The 14,341-nt window shown below is 37.7% G+C and overlaps 1 protein-coding gene across 1 annotated transcript in view; it reads right to left on the reverse strand.

Moving 5' to 3' along the window:
• Positions 1-1,165: 1,165 nt before the first annotated feature.
• RIC8B (RIC8 guanine nucleotide exchange factor B) overlaps positions 1,166-14,341 on the reverse strand; it is a 37,583-nt gene continuing 24,407 nt past the window's right edge. Inside the window, exons 7-10 of the mRNA XM_075050884.1 lie at positions 12,545-12,689; positions 12,246-12,390; positions 10,334-10,453; positions 1,166-2,538 (exon numbers count right to left, since the gene is read on the reverse strand). Coding sequence (XP_074906985.1) covers positions 2,427-2,538; positions 10,334-10,453; positions 12,246-12,390; positions 12,545-12,689 — 522 coding nt within the window. The 3' untranslated portion in view covers positions 1,166-2,426. The remainder of the gene's footprint in view (positions 2,539-10,333; positions 10,454-12,245; positions 12,391-12,544; positions 12,690-14,341) is intronic.

Here is a 14,341-nt window from a genome sequence, read left to right on the forward strand (position 1 = left end):
TACATTTCAAAGATTAGTAAAAAATCTTGCAGCACCCCTTCCACAAACTATCATCTTCGAACAAGAGATGCTTTGGGATACTGCACTAGTGGAAGTTGTTAATTTATCTACATCAACCTGCACTACAGGCAACGCAATTATGAAAATCACTCGAGCTAGAGGATTCAGGCAGAACCTTCTATACCTAGTCTCCATTTTTTTTCTTTTTAATTGAAGCAGCATCTCCTGTCCGTAAAACCTAATTCAAGCATGTATTTTCCATGATAAACTAAACAGAAGAACTCTGTTTATTGCAGCTATTTTTGCCCTGTTGCAATTGGCAGGAGTCAGACACAAAAGCCTCATGCTATACCGTTTGTAACAAGGTCCCTGGACCCATTATTATTAATCTCGTTAGCCAGCTAATTGTAGGAGCATATTCTACAACTTTTAAAGCAACAAACTGAGATTTTGCTTTTTTTTCATGCTCTGTAATCATCTCTCTATAGCAACCCATATAGAAGCCTATTACTGAAATAACTGCTTCTCCAGCCCCAAGAAACAGCCTCAGCTGATACCAAGACAGGACTCAGTTCCTCATTAACAGAGCTAGTTAAGTTTTGCTCCTCAGGGAGGGTTCATAAATTCTTTGCACCTGCAGTGCACATAATACTTGCCTGGGCTGGGCTCATAGTCATAAGTGGATGATGCTAAAGCCAGAATTACATTTTTGAGACCTAGCTTCGATGCAGCTAAGCATACTTCTTGCTCCTGGACAACCCCTCCCTCCCCCTTTTGGATTCATACATAATAGGTATGATTACAGTATTATAAATACATTGATGGGTTTTGCTTTAGCTATTGCTATGTGGGAACAGTACCCAGCTTCCTTTTCCCCCTATGCCAATTGTGATGCTCCAGGTGGATGCAGCAGACAATATAGCCCAAATCAAGTCATAACCCAAAGCATCAATAATTTTAACATTTAGAAAGGTCCCAGCATACAAAAACGTATACAATTAATGTCCCTAAGTTCCCTTGTTTTGTTTCTTTTTAAAAAAAGGGCGTTGCTATGGCTGGGCAGTATCCTTTGGGAAAACAAACTTAACGGCTAGGAAGACAGCAGTGCATTATTTCTTTTTAGTCCTTTCAGAAGGCCAAGGAGATCTGTGGAAGCTCCTCACATGGGAAACCACAGCATGATTTCATACCAAGTCCTCCCTTTACAAGGTCTTTGAACACCACCTTCCTTAGTTCAGGGAACCAGTGTCAAGTCATAGGAAACAAACTGGAGAACTTTCACCAACCCCTGAAAGGTTCACAAGAATGGCATGTGTATGCTTCTGAGAAAAAAAAAAAAAATTACAAACTAGGACATGAATTATTCTTCATGTAATTCATGCTGGGAGAAACATATGGAGAAAGAAAACCAAGCAGGCAAAGAGGCAACAACAGCAGTGCAGCACGCCTAAAACTTTAATCTTTGTTTTTAAAGAGTACAGAGTTGAAAGTGACACTTTCTTCTCCTTCCCACTCTACCCCATCGCTTCCTAAGTTCTCCCTAAAAGGAAATATTTCTTTGTTGATTAGTTTGACTTCCCTTCAAGTGAGGCGTATCCGTTAATCTCCAAAAGTAGGCCCCAATTCAGTAAAACACTTGCACGTGCACTTCACTTCAGTCCACTCCCATTCATGGCAACATTTAAGTGTACATACTTGAATGCTGTTTTGAATAGGGATGTTTTTACTTAACCAAAGATGGGTGTGTGTGTGTGTGTATATTTGTGTGGTCTTAATGGGGGAGGGGGGGATGGAGGACATACAACATACATCATCTTGTTCCCAATTTAAAGGTAATTTTAGCAGCAGTCAGTGACTGACACATTGGTAAAATCTTAAGTAGCAGCTTAACCACAGAAGTGTGTAGCAGTAACAAACCCAATGAGATTTTAAAAAGGGTAGCTCTGAAATCACTGCTGAATGCTAGTTAAAGCAGCTTCACAAGGTCAGTCAGACTTCCCTCTGCTCCTAATGCCATTAAGCAAACACACTTCTTTAATTACAATTATATAAAGGGAGAGACTGGCAAGACAATACAAAAAAAAATATCAAGAATGGGAAAACCTACAGAGTTCAGAAAACAGGATTCTGGAAAATTAAAGTGTTCATATTTTATTTTACATTTTAGGCTTTCACTTTTTATCCCTTTGAAATATATTTAGTTTTAAATTAATAAAGATCATAAACTAATAAATTGATATGTTCTTTAAACAGACATAATAAAAATTCAGACATTACACCACAGGACCCATCATTTAAATATTCCAATAATAGAACAGTTAAAGTGATGCTGGCTAATGTGAGGATAAAATGCCTAGATAAAAGATGTCATGGCTCTAAGGAAAAGTGTGGATTAGAGGAGAATTGAGAGTGAAGCAGGTGATACTTTAGTCTGAATCTGAACTGTCTTGCTTGTTGGTATGGTACTGGCTGACTGCTTCTTCCAAAGGAGCCATTGTACCATCCGGCCGCACTCCCATTGGTTTTATAAGCTCATCTCTGTAAGAGATTTAAAAAAAGAATATATATTAGCATATGCACACATATCAATTCACATGTGTATAATACAGTCACATACAGTATATGCTTTAGTACATAATGAGCCTTTAAAAGGAAGTTATTTCTGCTAAAGCCCTCTGTTTTGAAGAAAGAGGAACAAAAAACCTTCCAAAATAGGTGGGAGGGAAAGAGCAGGACAGATAAAGACTTCATTCATGTAGGCCAAACCTACTTAGCCAATTAAAGACACCATGAAAAGTCAGTGCCTAATAGGCTCAAGACAAGGAGCAGGTTCACCGTTTTAGATACACAAACTAGCTTTTCTCCTAAGAGTTCTCCGACAGCCATTTCTTCCTAAAATTTCACCTGCCATTCTGGCCAATATATGTCCAGGCAGTTAAAACAATGATTTGATACATATTTATCTTGTTGAAGGAAATAAATCAGTTATGAGAACAGATTCTGTCTACCCCACTACTAGGGGTGTGTAAGTACTTGTTGATTCATTTAAAAAAAGCTGACTGATTCTTATACTATTGCTTTTGTTTGTGGCAGTTTAATTACAGGATTGACAGCCATTTTAATCTCTTCAAAGCTCCAAAGGCCTCTCAGCAGCTAATCCAATTATATCTACTCCACAAGCTACAGCCTCATCTAAGAGATGATTAATTATTGATTAAGCCAATCAAAAAGTATTAGCAAAGATTTATTTAATCCTTACTTTTTATCACCTCATTTATATGTGGATTATGGCAAAAGCTGTAAGGGCAAAGATAACATTTTGATTTTCTGCTGAAAAAAAAAATAAATGGAAAATACCTCTAAATATTCAGGAGTCACCTTAAATAAAGGAGCAGAGGCTTGATGTCAATTTACCCCTTGCTTGAAAGGCAGCCCAGTAAAACTGCCAATTTAACATACATATACCACCCTCCTGAGCCACAGACAATAAAACTCCATCACTCAATGGGGAAGCGAAGGCATTTCACCAGCTCTCTGCCTGGTCTGCACTACTACCTTGGCTGAAAAAAGGGGCAAAAATTGCTTGTACACAGCTGGCAGTCTAACCTTAACACAACCATAGGAACAGCAAGAAAGACATCATCTGAATTACATGGCGTGCGTACACTAGATATTGTAGTGTCGAACAGCAGTTAAATTAAGCCTCCAAGAGTCTTTTTTGCTCAGGAAGAGCAGAGACCAGCAAGAGAAATGCAGCTCTTTGCACAGATGTGGCAATCGGATACTACGGTGATAAGCTCATGAATCCCACTGCCTGCGGCGTTTCAAAACATGAGAAACTGGTCCTGGAGACACTGCTGTGGTTTGGCTAACCGGGTCTGGGTGGGAAGCTGGGCCCCAGGGAAGGAGGTTTGTAATGAACATACTCAACGAGCACAGGCTGGACTCTTCCTCTTCGTGTGTGTGTAAGAGTAGGGTCTATCTTTAAACAGACTGGAGATAGTTTGCCATACTCGAGTACTGACAGCAAGTCCTCTTCCTTCAGGCAATGCCATCTATCGTATGTAGATTCTGCCCAAATGAGAGCACTCCTAAGTTTTCAAGTACCTGCTGGAGATGTGTGCAAGAAGAGATCAAAAGAATACTCGAAACCAGATTTGAGAGGGCTCAAAAAATGCAGACTGCAGATCTAGTGTCCAAACAGGACCAGAACCCTGCCTGCCTGCTGTAGGAGTCCACCCAAAGGCAAAGCTGGAGTGCTTTTGAGTTGCATCTAATAGCAAAGCCTTTTTTCACAGGAAAAAACCCTGTACATCTAACGCCTTTTTGGCTTTTAAACTTTAAGCACCACAATACAAAACAATTGCCCTTTGAAATCTATAATCAATCTTGCAACAATTCTTCAGCACCATTTACTCAAGTCAAGCCTCAGTTGTTATCTATTACACTTATTTTTGGAGAAGAATAACCTGAAGAGTAAGTCCTTGCTCATATTTTTTAAGACCTAAAAGTAAAAAGATAGCCACAAAGAATGAAATCACTTTTGATTGCCCTCTAAGCTGAGAGGATCCTAGATTTTTGTTTTAAAAGCCACAATGCATACTCTTAGGTTGCAACTTTAACACTGCAGCCAGGAGTCATAGAATCACATCATGTACTAGTCATTTACAATTTATTACTGGTAATAAAAAAATTATAATGCCTAGTAAAGGATAAAGAAACAGTTCAAGAAAAGGGAAAGAGAAACATGGGAAAACAAGGTCCTAAGGTTCCCTTATGTGGGGACCTCCCTCTCCTCACATAAGGATACTTTTCTCTGTAAATACTGTCAAGAAATCCAATCTCATCATCTGTCAAATATAAAGACATAGCTCTTTCTCTGCAACTCCACTTTCATGCTTCACTTTTACATCCTGCTACACACACTCGGAATTTGATACAAACATTTTCTCTCCCAGTGACATCCATATGCACAAATCTTGGTCTGTGGTTTTTGTCGGGGGTTTTGGGGATAAATGCACTGAGTTTTGCATGACAATGTAATGCAGAAGTCTGAGTCACTGACGTGCATTTGTGTCTTCTTTCGCAATGCCCAAAAGCCCGTTTCTCAGCTCACTGTACTCGTTTCGAAGTGCACCATTACGAACTGTGCTGTATTGCATTTGAGGTTCATTCCCAATGCATTTCCTCCTCTCCAGGCTTTAGCTATGAGCTAGGATGATCTCACATTTCATAGAACAACAGCATGTTTATCGATTACCTTTCTATTCCTGCATGAGCTTCCTGCTTTGCAAGTCCTTGAGCAGTATGAAAGATGGTTGTTACAAGTTTGCTGTTCTCTCTGCATTAGGAGTCTGAACTCCATATATCCTTCCTCACACAAATGCTACCCAGTAAAACGGAACTGTATGAAGACAGAAATATTGTAGGCCACCAAAAGAAGAAGTAGGAGGAGAAGCAGGGATCAGCCTATTTTTTTCCTAACCATAATTTAGTCCTAAAATGGTGTAAAATATGGCATCCTTTCACTGTGAAAACTTAACTGCAAGCTCTAATACCACACAAGCTTACTCCTGTTTTTCAAAGGGGAAGAATACAGAGGGAGACAAACAGATGAAAAGATCTGGGCTGCCTACAAAGGTAGCTTCAGAAGTTTGGAGCAACTAATTATCTGCTAAATCACAGAATTTTGGGTAGGATTGCAAGAGGCATCACTTGGCTAACTTCAGTACCACACAAGAGCCCACAGAGCTGATCCTTACCTGGTACGAACGGTCTCAGCTCTGCCAGCCTCAGCAATTTCCCCATTTAGCACTGGCTGCCTAGAGACCTCAACCGAGCTTTAACAACTTGGGCTAGCTGAGAATGTGCTTACTGTTTAAGGTGAAATACAAGGTGGCAAGGGAAGCACCAGAAACTGGCACATATAGCCTCAGAAGACAGTTCACTATCCAGAAACTGGATGTTTATAGTACATCTATAGGGTAGAAGACAGATCGCTTTGGCCCAGTAGGTGGCAGTGGGAATACTTCTGTATCCATGAAGATATACACAAGTACACAGTGTGCGCATTTATACATATTTGAACATCTGTATGTGACCTCCCATATACTCAAATACACCTTCTTGCAGCATTCATTTTTCTAATGCAAACAAAGCATTCTATTCAAGTGTACTTAGAAACACACCATAATTAAACAGTTGGTAAAACGCATTCTCTTCTTCCACTTCCAGATCTCCCAAGAGTCCCTTCAAATGTATCTATACAAGTTCTAGCTTCCTGCTTGCCATTTAGCTTGATAACGACTCAAAAATCATTCCCTTGTTTTGAAGGGTAACTCTTTCTTGTCTGCTCTATGTGCTATAGGGCAGTATTGACACACGGAATTAATGACGGTGTCTGTAATGAAACAGCCATCATGTAAACACCAGTCTGCTCCTTTGATAAAATGGCATGTTAGGGACCTATTCACCTCCTTATAATTGAGTACTACATAATAGTTCTGATCCTTTCATGTAACATTATTTTGTTCTATGATTAGAAAGGGGAGGAAAAAAAATAATCTATGTAACATTGCCTTCTTCATTCATCCTATGATTAATTTTGTGTTTTTAATGAGTATGGTTGCTTATTTAGACAGGTTCTCTTACATACTCGTTTTGTTGACTTCTGTTCAATGTACAACAAAACCCAAGCTGTGATAATTGGAGACCATTTCATCAGCAAAAGGATTCTTGCTATTAATACAAGGTTGGCTTGGAAAAAGCATCCTGACATTTTAAATTAGTCAATTAATATACAATTCTACCTACCATTTATAATAGAAAAAATGTTAGCATTTTTTCCAGACATTTTAATTAACACACAGTATTTCCAATAAACTATGATATAAACAGAATATCATATAACACTGATTCAGGTGGCTAACTTGATATTTTGCAAAAAAAAAAAAAAAAAAAGGTTGAGTTAAATCTTTTTGTAGATCTGGGAAGTTTTTCAAAGCCCAAAGATGTGCATCACATACAGAAGACACCAATTTACAGTCACCAAACAATTCTCAATGAATCAACAAGATACTATCGACCCTTACTGCAGACAAAAACCATAGAGTTACTTCAAGGCCAAGTTCAGGCATCCAGCAAACTACCTAAGTAACATCTACATCTCTCAAGAGCTGCAATAATCAAGATTTTTCACCTTCATTTACACTTATACTTTATATATATATAACGATTTTAAAAAGTAATCTCATCCAGCCAAATTTGAGCAAAATATTAATTTCTACAAAAGCTTTTGTAGAACTCAAGTCTATGTTAAAATATCAGGGCGGGGGAAATGGGTTCACAAACAATATTCAGCTTTCCTCCATACATTTTGATAAAACAAAACTGGGTGATTAATTTTAATTTAGCCTTGTCAATGGTCAATTACCCCATGAACAGGCCTAAACACCAACAACCTAAGAGAACAGAAAAACTTTGGAAGTAAGACCTGAAATGATCAAAAGCATGGATCAGCTTTACTTCACTTCAAAGCAGTTTCAATTCTTTGATGCCAATGTTGAAAATAAAGAGAAATCTGGAAAGCAAAAATCCACTGGCATTTTATGGAACAAGGGAGAAAATGCCACTTTATCACTTATAGTTTCAAAAAATCTGTACAAGGGTAAAGTGTAAACAGTTAGAAGCCATTAATGAAGGCTATAACTGTTCAATGAAGTAGTACTGTTTTGCAAATTTGTTTTCTGAGTTCAATCTGTCATCAGGTAACTTTTCAAAAATGATCCAGAGCCAGTCAAGGCCAACTCTAGAACACCCCAGTGACAGCCCGGCCTGATTATCCTCATCGGTCAGGAAGGGAAGCAAGTTTGTCACTCCTTCAACTTTTTTTTTTTTTTTTTTCCATACCTTTCTCCAGTAAAAGCATGCTAGCTCTTTAAAGCTTAGCTTCCATTACTGGGACAATACAAGCGTACTAGGCAAACCAGTTTTGCAGTACATCACTCTAAGCTCTAGTCCAAGTTACACAGATAAAGTTACATACACTTGTTCAAGATTAGAAGGAGCTGTTCATTCCCTATCCAACTTCCCTCTTATAAGCAAAGCACTGCACCAAACAAGCTGCTCACAGTTCATGGTATATGTCCCCTCCTATAGTGACAACAACAAAGAGCAGCAGAAGTAGGAAACCTGCCACCAGCAGTCTGCCTCAAAGCAAGATTCAAAACCTAGAATCAACTGAAGACTCCTATCAAAGCAACCTTAGGTTTAAATTTGTAGGTTGCAAACCAAGAGAAAAATAGTGCATTCCAGTGGTAGATTTAGGTCTCTGAAAATGCCCAGCACTGAAGGGCTCAAGCTGGAAGCAGAAGTGTTCAATTCCAAAAATGTGAAGGGACTCCCACTACTATCAGCATGTTACCAACGCTTTCTGCCAAGACTGGCAGCTTCCCATTTGATTTAACATCTGCAAAACCCACAATTGCACTCAATTACATTAATTAAAAACATCCCACAGCCTCCCAAAACCAGGTCTTACTTTCTTTTTCCTTCCTGCCAGCATTTTCCCCCCTCCTCCAATTTTCAGTAAAACAAAAAGGGCGGGAAGAACAGTCAAGTGATTTTATTCATGTTATCGCAGCACCTAAAGGGGTCGCATCAACGACACTGTCCCACAGTAATCACTATACTAAAAAGCAAACAAACAAAAACCTTCTAACAAAAAGAGTCCCAGCCCTGAAGAGTTTGCCGTCTAAGTACTATAGAAGAAACTGCAGGTGGATGTAAGTGACACAGAAAGCCCAAGGTGAAAGTAATACCACTGGCCAAGAGGATCAGTAGTGACACAGGGCACCAGCTGCTTAGTTATTGTCAGTTCAGAGCAGGCAACACAGCAGGTGCCTCCAGTCCTCCAGACTGAAAAGGCTCTTACGCTACAGTAAGGCCATTTGGACTTTTTGTGTAACTGCTATAGCGCTAGCAAGTGACTTGTCTTCAGTCTCAGTTTATCTCCGGTCTCAATCTTCCCTTAAAAAAAGTTTTAGACCATTTAGTCATTTTATTGTGGTACCCTTAATGCTCAGCATCTTAATTCTCTAGCTTCCATAGCAGTCATTACAGCAGTTCAATTAAGATTACATGTGCATTGCATTTTCTTCTCTTTATTAAAAAGACTGTAACACACTACACTTGCTTTCCATGCAAATAATGTGAAAGTATCCAATTGCTTCACTGACAGTCTCAGATCAGTTGTTCCAAGATCCTTCCCTGCTTATAATTCAGTCTTTATCAGCTAATATAAAATCCAGATTCTCCCATATCTTTTGCTGTATTCCTAATCTTTAACAGAGATGTAAAAATACTTGGTTTGCTGAATTTCTCTCAATAGATATTGTTATTTGAATATCTACACACTCTCACAAAACACAAACACATTTGTAGCTGCTGAGTTTTCCCATGTTTGAAGAATGACTCACTTGCATATTTACCCAAATTCCTACAGATCAGTTTAATGGTACATTAGTATTACATTAAGTGTTCCTCAAGAATGTAAAACTCTGCTTATGCAGAAAACAAACTACAAGCAATCACTCCAATATGGCCACAAGTATGGGGGAAGAAAACCCAGCAAATTCCAGGATTATTGAGTCAAAGAGCAAGAAAGCTATAGCCAACAGCACAGGTCTGTTCCCTTTTTGTGTGTAGAAAGTTATAAAATAAAAATCAACTTTCTGTATTAACAATAAACACCTTTATGTCACATTAAGTACTTTTTTATTTTATGGCATTACCCCAGTCATTTAAAACAAATTATAAAGGCTCATTTGTAATCCAGTCCACACTTATTCTCATAAATCCACAATAATTCTTAATTGTAAATTCCCTTTTAATTGCTCCATTATATAATTTATTGCTTCTGGTGACAACTATTTTCACACTGTATTTGTTCTCCATATAAGCAGCAGACATAAGTAGTTACCACGAGATGCTGCTCATTGACTTGCGGAAAATGAGTACACTTGCCTTGGGCTTGGATTGTGTCCCATATTTTAAAAGGAGAAATTCTTTTCATTATTATCAGCCTATCCACTTAGGAGGCAGGACCCCTCACCACCAGATCTTCCTGATTCTGTCCAATCCTCTCCGAAAGAGGTTTCCTCTGAAGTCCTGTTACATATCACTCTTTTCTTTGAAGTGCTAAACATTTTTCTCTGCAGTTAAAGTGGTCCTAATCCTGCAAAGAAGTTGATTATAGCACTATTTTGAAGCACTAGACCTTAGTAAAGAGCCAGGATATGAGCTGCCTCCCTCAAAAGCAGCTATAATACAATACCTGGAAAGTTTATCAAACATGTTGACAAGCTTCATAGCTTCATATTCTTTTTGTTCTTCTGTCATTTCATCCATTGGATTGGGCATTGGTTCTTCTAAGTGACCAGTGATAAGGTTAATGCTGGAGGTGGAAAAACAATACAGTTTACGTTTCTATCGAAATATGTAAATCTTCTATCTTACTGATAGGAGGAGAGAGGAACACACTAACAGAAACCACCAAGACTAAAACTGTCTGAACTGCACATGAAAGGTTTTACTATAAATAGCCAACTTTCATATTTGTAGCCTTTTCTCGTGAATCGTGATACTATCTTTGTGTTGATTCACTGTATTAATTTCTTGTTAGCTACTCAGAAATACACAGTCCAGTAGTGCTTGTTATGTTATAACCCTACACAAGCAGTTTAAAAGCAGGGGAGTAATGATAGTAATAATGACAATGTCATTAGTAATAATGACATAGATGGGGAACAGAATGGCAGATACATGTTTGAAACTAATTCCGTGCAGGTTTAATTTAAAAAAGATAGACAGGTTCCAGTTAACATTTTCTTATTCATGAAGAACCTCTGAATTAGTTTACTATTCCCTTCCCATGATGATTTTTGCTCAAACCAAATTAAGGTTACTTTGAGAATTTACAGTGCCAGTTTTATTTTCACTGTTAAAACAAGCAAACGGTAATACAGAAATGGTAACAAAAGCAGAGAAGTAGTTTTCAAGAACACTTACAGGGCAAATTATCTTTTCAAGCAGTTTGATCACAAACATTTAACAGCAATACAGAAAATAAGATGCATAAATCAACTGACAGTTGTCTTGAATGTTTCATTTAAGTGTCAGCTTTTAACTAAATAGATGTTATAGTTTTACTTATATGCATATAACTCTATGTTAGGCTTTTGAAAGAAGAGCATAGCGAAAAGAGCAAGAAAAAATCCTGAAGTGCAGAAACAAAAAGAAACCTCCTGTTTTAGAGTTCATTTCTTAGCATAAAAGCGATAATTCCTGTAACTTCTCATACATTTAATCCTGTCTTTCATTCGTTCCTTAGTAAGAATCTTTCAATAAGCCACAACCCGCCATCATATACCTAATCATGTCTGTGTAATTCAAGGAAAACTGAGTAAAGTGGAAAAATAACATGCTTCAGATGCCCACTATCCACAATTTCAGAACCCACTTAAAATGGCATTAAATCATAGATGTAACATGACAAACTGAAACCTCTAACACCAAATCAATTATAATTAATAAAAATCAACAGAGAGAGCTTCTATATGATCATTGAATTCTTCATACAAATATATTGGATTCCTGATGCATGCCTTCTACAGAAGTTATTTTGCTCCTTCCATACTGACCTATGTGACCTACTCAATTGTTTAGGGAAATTTTAGTACCAGGCAGTCTGACTGGCTGAAACTAGACCTACTGGTTTGTTCTTTTTTTACAAAGTCCACTTAAAACCTTAAGCCACATTTGACACCTTTATGTTCTCTGTTGCAGAGATATACCCCAGAAACAATAGTGAGTTGTTTGGCAACTTCATGTGAGTTCCTGCAAAACCTGGGGCAAAAGCCATCCTTGCTAAGTTTGTTACTATAATTTTTTTCTAAAATTTGCTCAAAAATGTCTTCTCACACCTGTATTTTAAATAGATATTCAGACTGAAGTTAAATCATTCTCATAGTGAATTTTTTTTTTTCCCCTGGTGCCATCTGACTATATGATGGTCACCATTAGAGGCTGGTTTCTCAATAATTAGACCATGAAGTCAACAGGAGACAGTAGTTAATACAAGCATGTGTAATTCCAAAACTGGCCTCTCTGGAGAATGTGAAACAAAAACATTACGTTAAAACATCTAAATTGCAACAGGATGTGCAGAACTGAAAACAATACTATACTTTGGCTTTGCAGATTTGTATTCTTCTGTATCTGTATCTTCATCATCTGAGTACCAATGATCTCCTCTTCCTCCTGCTAACAGGCCCCTTGCTGCCAGCAAACCTGCCGCATTACCATAGCCCGTATATTTTAACAAGCTGTCAACTGCAAAGAAAGATACAGGAAAATTATTCAGCTATGTTCAGCTATAAAACAAAAAACAGCATAGTGTTAAAAGAATCGAGAGTTGCAGCAACAGGCAAGTATGCTAATTACAGCAGGACCTTATATAAAAGGGAGAAGAAAAAGTAATTTTTACCTCTCTCTTTACAAAGAACAAAAAGAAATTCTGCTGCAATTTGCTTTACTCCAAGGTCAACATGTGTCATAAGGCGCACAAGCTTGTTTCTCACTGTTGTGCCAACTTCTGGACGGTTTGATACATCTCTTAACGGAGGCAGTACCTAGCAGCAAAAAAACCCAGAAAAACAGCATAGAATGCATGGCAATACCCATCCAATCCTTGCAGAAACAAACATGGTCAACAGAATGTGAAAATACTGTAAGCTTTGCTCCTTCGAAAAAAGGAATAAAATCAACCTAACTATGCTTACATGCACTAGCAATGACTCTTGCTTCTTAACATATTCAGGCCCTCCAGCCTGCCATCCTGGACAGAAGAGTACTCAGTCCCAAACACAGACTTATTTAAAAAAAAAAAAAAAAAAAAAAGGACAACTATTAGGTGTTTAAAAGCACAAATGAGTGTCCCAAAATAGTTGGCCCAGAGGCAGCAGTAGCTTCGTGTTCTCTGTTTCTTCTGTTTTGCTCAAATATCTGGCAAAAGCACTAAAAATACCAGCTTAAGGCAGCATACAATATTAACACGATGTGTAATTTATACAGAACAATGAATATACTTATAGTGAAAAAGCAGGAAAATAAAGTCACATTGCAAGTTCTACTACCATGAATTTCAAAAATTGGCTCTACATGTATAGAGGAAACGCATACTTCTCCCAGAAAACACTCTTTTAAAAGCTGAAGCTATGTTTCAAAAAGATTTTGGAGAAAACACTATTTAACATTTCCTCAAACACACTATTTTCTCATTAAATGTCATTAATATTGTTAACTTCAACCCTCAAGAAAAGCAAGAGGTGCCTGAAATATGGCTGGTTTTGCAACTTAACTTCTGCCTCCTTGTGCGTATGCCTTTGGACTCAAAACCTACATTCATTTTTTCACATTCACAGGATATGATATGATCTGCAAACAAATCTGGGATGTAATATGAAATATTTAATGGTCTGAAGACTCCTGCAAGAATTCTGGATCTTCAGTGTTTTACTAGGGAATGAAACCAAAGATGTCACTAATTGCCATAAGAAACTGCAGGTCCTTTGTCTTCTAGGTGCCTAACGTAAAAATGTCATGTTCTGTGCAAAATTACTGCTCAATTACTACTGAAATCAGACTCACAGGGAACCAAGACTTAAACAAATGAGTATTACAGTATTGACTGCTTTGAAAAAAACAGACCCCATCTTTTTCAAACTAAGTATTCAAACAATTAACAAAAACATTTTACTTTGTCCCTACTTACTTTCCCCAATGGGGATAGTACCATGACTGCCATTTCACAGAGTGTTGTAAGAATGAATTAATGTTTTTAGAATACTCTAATACTAATACAGTGATGAGTGCCATAGGACAGTCCATGAGGAAATTAATCATTCTGTCTTCAGATCAGAATTTGAATAGTGCACAACAAATAAAGCCTAAGGCCAACACTTAACAATAAGGATAATTCAAAATATCAAACATCCGGTCAGGCAGTTAGCAGCATCCATCTATTCTGTGCACTATATGAGGCAGTGGTCCTGTGGTAAGAGACAGCATGCAATTATATCCTGACATCTAGACACCGAGATGTCGTAAAAATGTGCAGACAACTTCATTTTCTAACTTCTGAACGTTTGGCTCTGCAACTTTTTTTTTTTTTTACTTAACAGATCAGAAGAGTATCCTCGGAAATAACTGCAGCGAACAAAACCAAACAGCAAGAACAAGTTTCTTAAATTCCTCAAAAACACTTTTCTGGTATAGGTGAAAG

This window comes from Buteo buteo, chromosome 19, assembly GCF_964188355.1.
Source record: "Buteo buteo chromosome 19, bButBut1.hap1.1, whole genome shotgun sequence".
Classification (NCBI taxonomy): Eukaryota; Metazoa; Chordata; class Aves; order Accipitriformes; family Accipitridae; genus Buteo; species Buteo buteo.